At 53.9% G+C, this 10,870-nt stretch overlaps 1 protein-coding gene across 1 annotated transcript; it reads right to left on the reverse strand.

The window, feature by feature from the left end:
• Positions 1 to 289: 289 nt before the first annotated feature.
• Positions 290 to 10,617, reverse strand: FRMD7 (FERM domain containing 7). Its single transcript, XM_015860278.2, has 12 exons — positions 9,379 to 10,617; positions 6,878 to 6,982; positions 6,540 to 6,582; positions 5,362 to 5,440; positions 4,614 to 4,711; positions 4,414 to 4,528; positions 4,152 to 4,299; positions 2,928 to 3,023; positions 2,678 to 2,841; positions 2,521 to 2,589; positions 2,361 to 2,436; positions 290 to 2,246 (listed from the first exon to the last, which is right to left on the reverse strand). The coding sequence occupies exons 1-12, from the start codon at positions 9,433 to 9,435 to the stop codon at positions 1,230 to 1,232; spliced, it is 2,067 nt and encodes a 688-aa protein (XP_015715764.1). The 5' UTR covers positions 9,436 to 10,617; the 3' UTR covers positions 290 to 1,229.
• Between the last annotated feature and the right edge of the window lie 253 nt (positions 10,618 to 10,870).

The raw sequence follows: 10,870 nt of genomic DNA on the forward strand, positions 1-10,870 counted from the left end.
AACAAAACGACACAGTGTGTGGCAGTAACCATCAATGTACTTCTTTGTACCTTTGAACTTGTTTGGTCCTTGCTTCAGCTCCTGTGTTCCTGAAATCCATTCTAGCATCTCTCATACTGTCCCTGTTGTAGTCATGGCCTACAGTCTTAGGGAGTTGTTATTAAAGGCTGAAGACAAAGTAGAAAGATCTCCTAATATCTTACGGAGGTAGCATCACCGTCCTGTAGGCAGAGAAGGTGACCTGTAGTTGTGAGGTCTTTTTATTACCACAGAATAAAAAAGCAAGACATTTCTAAGAAGTACCTTTATTCCTTTTCTGGAAGCAGTGGATAAATCGGGGATCTCCCTCCTCCCACCCTCAGGCTGCTGGGAAGCTCCCTCCTTTATTTTTACCAGAGCTGGTATTCAAGTAGCAAACAAGAAAGTTTGGCTTCTTCAACCCAAGGGTGAGCATCAGCTGCCCCTTCCTAAGGTTTTTAACCCCACTTTGCTTGACTGTGGCCTGTGGGTAGACCAGGGGCTTCCATTACATATGTCTCCCCTGTATTTGATCAAGGCAGTGATGGGCCTGGGTGTCAGAGCTGCTACCAGAAACTCATAAACCTAAATAAAAGAGACCTAAAAAAGGTGAGGCCATACGATGTAATTCATTACCCTGCTTTCAGGAGCTCACTGTGGGAAGCTACCTAAATGATTTATGAGTCTCTCCATGATGTTTCTTAGGGAATGATAATGTGCATGGCTCAGAGCATTATGAGAAGCATCTTATGTGTGCAGCTGCTCTCAAGGGCTGGGAGCATCAGTGTAAGGTGGGGTAGCAGACAAGCTCTTTGCTACGGCATTAGCAGCTCCCTGACTTTGCTTTCCTGGGGCTGGGAAAACAAGATGCTTATGAACTTCCATGGGCTGCCTTTTCCTTCTCTCACAGTGTACTGATAACAGCAGCAGTGGCTGAGCTCCGAACCAGCCTTGCTAGGACTGGAGATGGTGGCTGTGAGGCTTAAAGAGAGCCCTTCTGCTGGGCATGGGATCTGCTTGATGACAGCGATGTGGCGGCTTCCTCACGTGCCACAGGGGATGGGTACTTCTGGATGCCCTCAGCTATCTGTTAACACATCCTCTACAGCTAACATCACTCACACAACACAAGCAGACCACCTTGTTTCACAAACAGCAAGCAGGCCTGTGATCCTTCAGCCAAGCCTCTCCTTTTGGCAGGCAGGAGGCACCTATGTGAAATACCTGGAAGTCCTCTCTTCAGCAGCACTAGTAGCCAAGGACACCTCTTCATCCTCCTCCTCCTCCAGCTGCAGGCTGCCCGAGGACAGCCGCACACGGGCCCTGGGTGCCCGCAGCACTCTGCCATACAGGGAGCAGTAGTCGGCAGCCAGCAGGTCAGAATCGGAGTCGCTGGACTCGGTGCTGCTGCCCACATAGCGCTCATTGGCACGCCGCAGCCCTGGCACTGCACTGTGCTGGGCCAGCACGTGCTGCAGCATGCCGGCCTTCCTGCTGCTCAGGGCTGGGCACGGACCCAGGGGCCTGAACTCAGAGCTGTAGGGGAAGCGGATGGCCTTCATGTCCGACTGACTCCAGGAGCGCTTGGGCGGCTGCTCCTGAAGGCTGTAGTCGAAGGAACGAGCCGGCTGCCTTCTCTCCCCTTCTGGGCCCACCCCGGTGCCCACAGCCTCGTGCTGCAGTTCCCCCATCCAGGTGCTGCTGGGGCCCCACTTGCCCGTTTTGGTGGCTGTGGGGATGCACCCACCGGCCGCTCCCCCCCCCTCCTCGCTGGGCACATGGCACAGGGGCTCTGGTGGCCTGTCCACATAGAAGAGGAGCTGCGGAGCCGGGGCGGGTGGCAGCGGAGGGCACGGCACGTCTGTGTACACCAGCGGCCTGGCGCTGACCTCACGCATGTTGCCCACCGAGGGGCTCCTGCTGCTCCCACTGAACTTGTGGTGGGGCCGGAAGGACGTCAAGGGGCTCCTGCTGCTAAAGGGGTCTGTGGGCTCCCATGCCCGCTCCAGCTCCAGCTGGGCGTAGAGCAAGGGGAAGGCAGAGCTGCTCTTGGAGTGAGGCAGGAAGGTGGGGGCCACTTCAGGCTTGAAGCGCTCCAGCTCGGCAGCGAACATCATGGCGGTGGCAGACCCGCTGTGGCGGCTGTCCAATGTGGGCTCCGAGGTGTGCACCCCGCTGGCAGTGCGGAAGGAGCCGCAGCTGCCATAGGCCAAGCGCAGCTCCTCCACCTGTGGGACCAGGGGTGTGTGGGTGCCCAGGGGCAGAGCAGGGCCAGCTCTGGATGTAGAGCCAGGTGCTGGCTCGGCTTCCAGCTGCCCCACGCCCACCCCATTGGGTCATACCTGCTTGGACACATCTGTCAGGAGGTCCGGGGAGGAGCGGCACTGCCTCTCATCATAGTGCGATGTGTAGTGCTTCCTGCAAGGCCAAGAGCATGGATGGGTGCGTGGCCTCCATCTTGGCCCTGCCACCCCCCCCCCTCGCCTCCCAGTACCCCAGTACCTCTCGAAGGGTAAGCTTTTCATCTTTGCCTTCCTCCCATGCTCCAGCAGCTGCCTCTGTGTCCTCCCACTACAGCAGTGAGGATGGAAAGGTGTGAGCAGTGCCCTCAGCCCAGCCCTGGGCAGCTTCACACCAGGGTTTTCCCCTGGGCCCTTACCTGTAGCGGAAACTCGAGCCCTTGCTGCACAGAAGGGCTTTGGGCTTTGACTTGGGCTCCTCGGACAGCCGGAAGAAGGCATGGTACTCCACACACGTCTTCCAGAAAGCCTTGCAGGCATCCCTGCTCGCCATGGTGAATTCCAACGTGTCCTTGCACAGAGCCTACATGACACGGGACAAGCACACAGGCTGCAGGGCTCTGTTCGGCTGCCCACCCTCCCAGCCCTGAACCCCAGCACAGCACTTACAGCAATGTTTGCATGGAGCTTGATGAGAAAATGCTTCCTCTTGAAACTCAGTTTGCGAATTTTGGACCAGTTGAATGTGTTAATCTTTGTATTGCCCTGCAAGGAATGACAGAGCATTACTGTGGGACGGGGCAAGCAAAGAATGCAGAAATGCAACTGGGCAAGAGTTGAGCTTGTGGGCTCCACACTGCCACTGCAGCTCTCAGTGCCCCTCCCTGGCTGTAGTAAAGAGGCTCTGGGGGTTCTGGTGTTTGGTTCTGATCGATCAATTGGTTCCAAGAGTGGGAAGTGAGAAACACTGCCTACTAAAGCTGAAACTATAGGAGTTTGAGAGAAAACTCACAGAGGTCACAGCAGCATCCCACCCTTCCCAGCCCACAGGGCAGGCGAGTTAATGCAGAATCTGCTCCTGAAGGAAGAACTCAGCTTACCTCCATGCCCTTAATGCCCCCTGCAAGCACACCTTACTTTTATTACCATTACACATTGATTTGGTCACAGCCACGCAGCAGGAGCAGATCAAATGGTGCCACTCCACGCTACAGCGCTGATTCCCCTCTTGGCTTCCAGGGAGAGCCCAGGCTGCCATGAGCTCACAGATGCTCCAATCATGCCTGCACACAGGGGGTGTTTACGGCTCTCCATAAATCACCGGGTCTGGCAGCACTAATTGCCAACTGCAGACCCACAGTTAGGATTTCTTTCTATGCTGGCACCATGTCCCCAGGTTGAAGTTAGCCGGTGTGGGAGGCGAGTGCTGTTTCACGCCGGCTGCGAGGAAGTCTGTATTTATTCTGCAGCTACACTGTGATTACGGCATTATGTAATTGCACAGACGTTAGAGGGCTATTTTTGCTGGAAGATTACACAGTGAGCGTGCGTGACGCAGCCGTGTAACCTGTGGTGCTTACACAGCCGTGCATGCTCTGACAAGGGCTCTGCATGGGCACGGATGGCAGCGTGCAGCCTGAGCTGGCAAAGCACAGAGGCTGAGCCTGGGGCTGTGCCCAGAGCTGCACCAAGGTCTGCTGGGGTGCACCAGCTGTGTGGGACTGGGGAGGACTTGGAGCTGGCACGGGGAGAGGTGAGGATAGGAGGATAGGATAGGAGGATAGAAGGATGGGAGGACAGGAGGATAGGAGGATAGAGGGATAGGAGGATAGGAGGATAGGGGGCTAGGGGGATAGGAGAATAGGAGGATAGAAGGATAGAGGTGGTGCTCACCCGCAGGACCAGCACCCCCATGTGTGTCACCGCCAGGTTGATCTGTGTCCCCTCGCCGTCGCTGGCAGGGTGTGGGCGAATCCCATACATCTCCAGCTTCCTGGCCACATCCAGCAGCTGGGCATCCGACTCAGCCGGTGTCTTCCCCCTGGAGTCCCAAATACAGCGGGAAGTGGCAGGAATTATTAAGAGGTTTTTGGATGCAGCTGTGCCAGGGTACTGAGAAGCTGTGGCACAGATGGAGCAGCAGAGCAGCCCTCACCTGTGCCGCCGATGGTAGTGCATGATCTTGTTGTCCAGGTACTCCTGGTTGGGCAGGTACCTGTGCGTGGCCAGGTGCTGCTGGTCCGTCTCCTCATGGAAGTCACCCAGCTCAGCTGTAGGGGGACACAGGAAGAGCAGGGTTGGGGGCATCGTGTGCTGCATGGCTTAGACAGTGCCCTGCAGCCCTGGTGCCCTTACACTGCAGCAGGTGGGAGACGAGCAGAGCAGCACTCTTGTCACTGCAGGGCAGTCTCGCCAGCGCCAGGTCCTTCTTGATCTGCAGGGTGAAGAGGTACCTGCAGAGGGGACAGGAGGTGCTCTGAGCATGGATCCTTCTATGGGACACAGAGCCAGGTGTCCCCGTGCCCCTCGTGGTGTTCACCTGCATCCCTGCCCAAAGGATGGATGGCCAGAGGGGGGAGTGTGGGTGGGGACCCCAAGGAGGATCCAGCTGGGCACACCCTGAGCTCATCCTGCCATTAGTAGGTTTCAGAGCTAACATTCCTTTATGCTTCAGAGGGCATTCATGTCTCTCGGGGCTAATGTTCTGCAGAAGCACTGCACTGGTTTTATTCTTAGTTCCTGTTTGCAGTGCTTTCTGTGAAACATAAGAGCTCGCCCTGTCAATTTCAAAGATGAAATTGAGGTTCTTCTTTCAGAACACGGCTCCAGGCAAGAGCCAGCCGACTCAGAGCTCAGCTGCTCACACGTTTGGCAGAGAGCACATTGCATGGCCATTGAGTGGATTTTGTATACAAACAGAGCATCAAGAAAGAGATACGCATTGGGGTTTGGTTTTGTCCAGCACGGGGCTCTGTCAGTACTTGGGATTAATGCTGCTAACAGACAGGTTGGGTTGGGTGATGGTAAGGAAATAAACACGTGCATAGAGACTGCAGAAACAAGGGGACAGGGCAGTAAAGGGAGCACAGAACAAACACGGTACCTCGTCAGCTCCTCTCGCAGGTGTCCGGGGTCCACTGGGAAAAATTTCACCATAAATTTGAAAAGAACCTCCTTAGGATCTTAAAACACAACACCTTCATAAGTTTTCTTTCACGTGGCTCTGGAGAACATTCACAACTCTCTTCACACACCCCTCTCCATACAGAGCGTGTTACTCTGCCCCTTACAGGCCTGGAGCAGAAGCCCTCTGAGTATTAGGGCTTCCATCCTGCCCAAACCCCACCACCACCAACAGAAATAAACAGGGAGCTGAACTCCTCAATAGCATTACAGAAAACATGACCCAGCAATACTTTAAATTGTTAAGGGTCAGGAAAGGGATTTCTGCACAGGTTCTTATGGGAGCAATGCTCTGGGTGTTACTCTGGGGTGGTGCAGCTGCCATTGGGGCAGTATATTAAACCCTCAGCAAAATCTATGGGCTTTCCCTGGCCCTTTGAGCACTTGGGATTGCAACAGCTTCAATGGAATCAATCCAGGCAGAGATGTTTTGTGAGACAAGCGAGAGCAAGCAGCCAAACCCAAGGCAAAGCACGTGGGAGATAGGAAGCCAGTGCTAAGGGAATCACTGCATGACAGCTCCAGGACTCCCTATAGAAAAACAGGGTCATGCATGGCCCTATGCTTTGGACCACCTCCTAGCCATCGCATATTTGTGACAAAAATCATTTGGTTCATTGTGGGGGGAGGAACAGGCTGAAGGAGGGGCTGTGTTAGCACTGCTCGTGCATTCAGGTCAGGCTGCATAGCATCACCGTGCCCCAGTGGGGCCTTGGGTCTGGGATGGAGTGGGGTCACTGCGTGTTGAATGCCTTACAGCTGGGCAGCTGGGCTGCAAATGGGAAAGGAGGGCATTCAGAAAGATTCCCACTGCTCTGCCAGCTCAGCAATGCACACACAGCCAGCCCTGCTCCTGTATCGAACTGCTGGGATATGAGCAGCTCAAACCTAAAACATGCAGCTAGCAGTTTGCAGAAGCATTTCTGCAAGGACTCACATATCTTTGCAAACAACCCTGCCCAGCCTCACCCCATTGAGGGAGGGCAGCTAAATGCCAGAAAGCAGAGCTCCCACCCCATAGCACAAGGAAGGACAGCAGCATACAGCACTGTCTGCCCCCGCAGTGCTTGAGAAGAACCTCATTCTGGCAATACTTACTTTTAATTTGCTTTGTTATGGGCTTTAGAGGCTCCAACCAGACCTGAAACAAGGCAGCAAAGAGCTGTGTCAGCAAACAGCACGAGGGCAGTGGGAATGAAAGCAGCAGCACCATGGTGGGATGCCATAAAGGAGCGCTGGCCAGTGTGGGGCTACCCTGCATTGCCACAGGTTGCTATGGATAAACCCCATGAGCAAGCCGTGGTTGTCCCCAGGGCTTTGTCACCCTGGCTTTGGCCTGCAGCTCCCATTTTCAAGGTATTCCCATCTCCATTTTCCACCCAGTGCCCCACTGCAGGACGCTGCTGCCAGGCCATGGGCACAGAGCATGCACTCACATGGTTCCCAGCCTGGCTGCAGAACTCCAGCCCGAAATATTCCTTCTCCGCCAGGTTGAGGTGGCTGCAGGTGAGGTTGAACAGCCCCTTCCCGCAGGACTTTTGCTGGTGAGCAAATACATGCAGAAACGACAGGTTAGCAGTGCTGAGAGCAGCGGGGAGGGGGTTTCAGGCAGGTAGGGAAGAAGTTCATCCCCTTCCCTTCCTCTGAAATGGGGTGTGGGTTGCTTTGTTACCATGCCACAGCAAAACCTTACTCAGTAAATGTCTTTGTTATGTGGGGTGGGACAATTGCGGCTTTATGCCACTTATCTCGGCTCGTGGATGTCACTTCTCACCTTTAGGAGCTTGATAAACCAGGAGAGAAGTCTCAGTCTCAGGACACCTGTTGCAGACACCGCCATTGGGATTGGAGCTGCAGACAGACACTACCTGGGTGCCCCACGGCTGGGCTGAACGAGCTGCAATTAGTGGTAATTAACAGCACCAGACCCTGCAGAGATCCTGCACCCTGGGTCAGCACAGTGCTAACGAAGTAGCTCCATCCTCTGACACAGGAGGCAAGAAAGCACCAAAACCGAACGGGGCAGAGAACAAAAGCCAGCAAAAACTCCATTCCTAAGTCATTAACTGACTTGGGCAGAGCCACCCAGGAACACAGGCAGGTCGGTGCCTGCAGGGGCAGCTCAGAATCCGGGGGGGGGGTGTTGTGGGTGGCTGAGGGCTCAGTAATGAGCACCTGTCACAGCTCGGCACTGTCAGCCTGCTGCAAAGTGAGAGCCTAATAACAGCATTGGCTCCGCAGCACGCCCGGTTCTCCTCGAAATTACAAGATCACAAGGGTAATTAAAAGCAATTATAATGGTTGATTTCTAAGCTAGAATTTTCCAGCATGAAAGGCCTTGGCCCTCGTCAGGCTTGTGGGGAAGACGGGCACGTCCCAGCGGGTTGTTCCCCACCTGTGTGTGGGCAGCGAGCTGCTGGCTGGGCTGGGTGCACTCAGCTGCTGCATGGGGCTGCACCCCACATCCCTAAATGTGCCCTCAGTGCTGCCTGTGGGGCTGCTGCAGGGCCCAGTGGTGGGGGTGGGAGAAAGGAGAGGCTGTGCTCGCCCTCCCTCACCACACTGCAAGCAGCAGAGCAGCCCAGTGCCCTCCCAGTGCCACGCACCCGCTCACTGCTGCCTTCCCCTGCCCCAGAGCACTGTGTTATGCTGATTTCTAACCAGCCCTGCCGTGTTTTGTCTCTGCTGTCCTTCTCCTCCCATTATACTCAAGTGCTTTCCATTGAAAAAAAAGCTTTCCAAACTGGGGAAGGGCTTCGGATGAGTCTCTTGAAATGTGTGCTCAAGACTTAGCCCAAAGCAGTCCATTTCTAATGGAGAAATCTCTAATTCAGCTCTCATTTATCTGAACCACACAGCGTGAAACACTCCGTGCCCCAAAGGGATTTCCAGGACCCTTCCACACTAAAAAAGGAAACGACTCTGAGTCCCTCTAATGGAACCTATTTGCTGCACTATAGCGTGCAGAGGCACAGGGCTGTGTTTTGATCAAAGGAGAGAGCAGAGATGGATAAAACACAGCAATATTGTAACAGTAGCATCTTTTCCAATGGTCTCTCGCTGTGCCCCGATCTAATCAATACGAATCCCCTGCAAACATCTGTAAATGATCACTTTTTATGCAAACTCAAGTCTAAAATGCATCAAAGAAACCGAATCAGGCGACCTCCGTGTTGTTCCAAATGATGGAATTACTTTGCAACCCTCTTTGTGCAGAACTGCTGTCATAAAGCAGCTGAACAGAACATCAAGAGCGAGCGGTGGGCTATGAAGAGAACAGAAGTGCCTCAGATCCACAATGGAACATTAAAGAAATGAATTTCGTATTAAACGCAGCAGTCCCATAATAGACGCAGGGAAAGGTTAGAACAGATTCACTTGGATTCTCTCATCAATCAGCTGCTGTGGTTAATAAAGCCCAACCAACAGCTCAGTGCCACTTCCAGCCCACAGACACTACATCGGGCACAGCTGCTTCCAGTCACCCATATGCACACACACACACACACACACACCAATCTAACACCTCTGATATCAATGTCAGACATTTAAATCATATCCTACCAGTCAGTATTCAGAGCTGGTATTCATTACATGTGAATTATCAGTGACAGCGTGCTCTGGGACACTGCCATGTAAAAACAAGAGACAGTCAGCTTGTTGCTCTGCTGCTCCCCAAAGCACACACATTCCTTTTTCACCCCTATGCCCAAGGAGAGATGCACACAGATGTTTCTCACCACGGGTCGTGTGGTTTGAGCTGCTGTTTTCATGCTGTTCTCAGACTTATTTTCGCCTGTTGGATGCTAACACAGCAGCCAGACAAACAAGAGCACCCCACCCCTGCCCACAGCATCACCTCGCCTTCCCCAGTATCCAAAGGATAACACCAGACAAGCAAAAGCCATTCCTCTTTCTCTATAAGATGCCCACTTACGTCCACTACAAAGATCTTCTGGGAGTCATCCAGGAACTGGACCTTCAGATGCAGCATCCTGGAGCTGGGCGGGCACAGAGCCCTATTGCTGCGAGCGGCGTGCAGGGCAGAGAGCCCCCTCTGCTCGCTCACAATGCATCCTCCCCACAGCTGGGTGCAGGGCTGCACACACAGATGGGCAGGGGAAGCTGCAGCATGGACTGCCTGAGAGTGGGCTGAACGGCATCACTGTGCTGCAGGATGCTTCCCCCTGTGAACTGTGCTTCTCTGCTATGGGAGAAGGCTGAGCACTGACGCTGTGCGGTGTGCGCTGATGGGGCTGGCACAGAGGTTGATTTTACAGATACTGGTGAGAAAAGGGAGGGTGAAGGGAGGGCAGGAATCACACAGCGGGGTCAGGAGAAAGGGCAGAGTGGTTCTGCTGCAAAGGTGGCTCAGCAGCACTGTGCTGTGCTCTGCTGCACTGCAAGGAACCAGCTGGCCATGGAGGGGTTCATCCGAACCCCAACATGCTTTGTGCTGAACCAAACCCTGTGGGAGCCCTTCTTGGGGATGCAAAGCAGAGCTTGGGGCTTATCCCTGATACCATCTGAAAGCTCTGAGTTGTGTCCCAGGCACATGTGACCCTATAACTGTGAGGCAGGGAAATATCTGGGGCAGGAGGTCTGGTCCCCTCCTGCTGCTGCATGCGAGCACAGCCAACTCCTGCCAGCAAGGACCTTCCCAGCTCCAGGGAAGGATTCTTAGACTGCCAGTTCCTGGATTGCTGCTGGTGGCAGCTGGGGACCCATGTGGGCAGGGGAAGAAAGAGGAAGCAAAAGGAAAGGCTTTCCTCCGGGCTAACTAACTCAGCAGGCGGCTGCCAGCGAGTGCTGTTATGCATAAACACCTCATCAATTTGCTGTTGAGAAAAGCTGGTACAGTCGTTTGACAGGGCTGAAAAGCACCAGCGACTGGCCCTGACTAAGAGAAGCTCCTCAACTCTTTAACAAGGACAAGCATTTCTCATTGATCCCACAAGTCCTTTTGGTTTGAGCACATCTCAATCGACTCAGCCAAAAGTTCTGCCCTTCCTGAAGCTTCTGACCCAGAACCACCCCATTCACTGAATACAATAATGATGCGCTTGCGTTTCCATCACACTTTGCCTGCTCAGCATCAGCAAAACAGCTTGATATCAGTGAGCTCATTACTCAGAATCATTGCTGGGAAATCCAAGCAGTCACATCATTAGTTCTGTGCTTCGGGTGCAGGATCTGTCACCTACAATCCCAGATGGCTGATGCAGAAGTTAACTGCAAACACAAAACGCTCTGGGAGCGCATACATTACACTTACATTACACATATACAGTGCAACCGCCCCACCAAAGTCCTGAAATACCGATTGCTGCCCGTTTATCTTCTGTTCTCTATCCCTACAGAGCCGTGCTTGCAGCCGGGCTCCCTCTCGTGGCTGTGACCGACAAGAAGATGGTGAAGGTGGCAATAAG

Source organism: Coturnix japonica, chromosome 4, assembly GCF_001577835.2.
Source record: "Coturnix japonica isolate 7356 chromosome 4, Coturnix japonica 2.1, whole genome shotgun sequence".
NCBI lineage: Eukaryota > Metazoa > Chordata > Aves > Galliformes > Phasianidae > Coturnix > Coturnix japonica.

Excerpts from the sequence above, each read along its gene's own strand:
- FRMD7 (XM_015860278.2), bottom strand. The coding sequence starts at position 9,435 with ATGCTGCATCTGAAGGTCCAGTTCCTGGATGACTCCCAGAAGATCTTT. Across the intron at positions 4,712-5,361 it reads CTGCGAGAGGAGCTGACGAG|GTACCTCTTCACCCTGCAGA; the intron begins GTACCGTGTTTG and ends TCCCCTCTGCAG. Across the intron at positions 3,024-4,151 it reads TGGGGGTGCTGGTCCTGCGG|GGCAATACAAAGATTAACAC; the intron begins GTGAGCACCACC and ends CATTCCTTGCAG.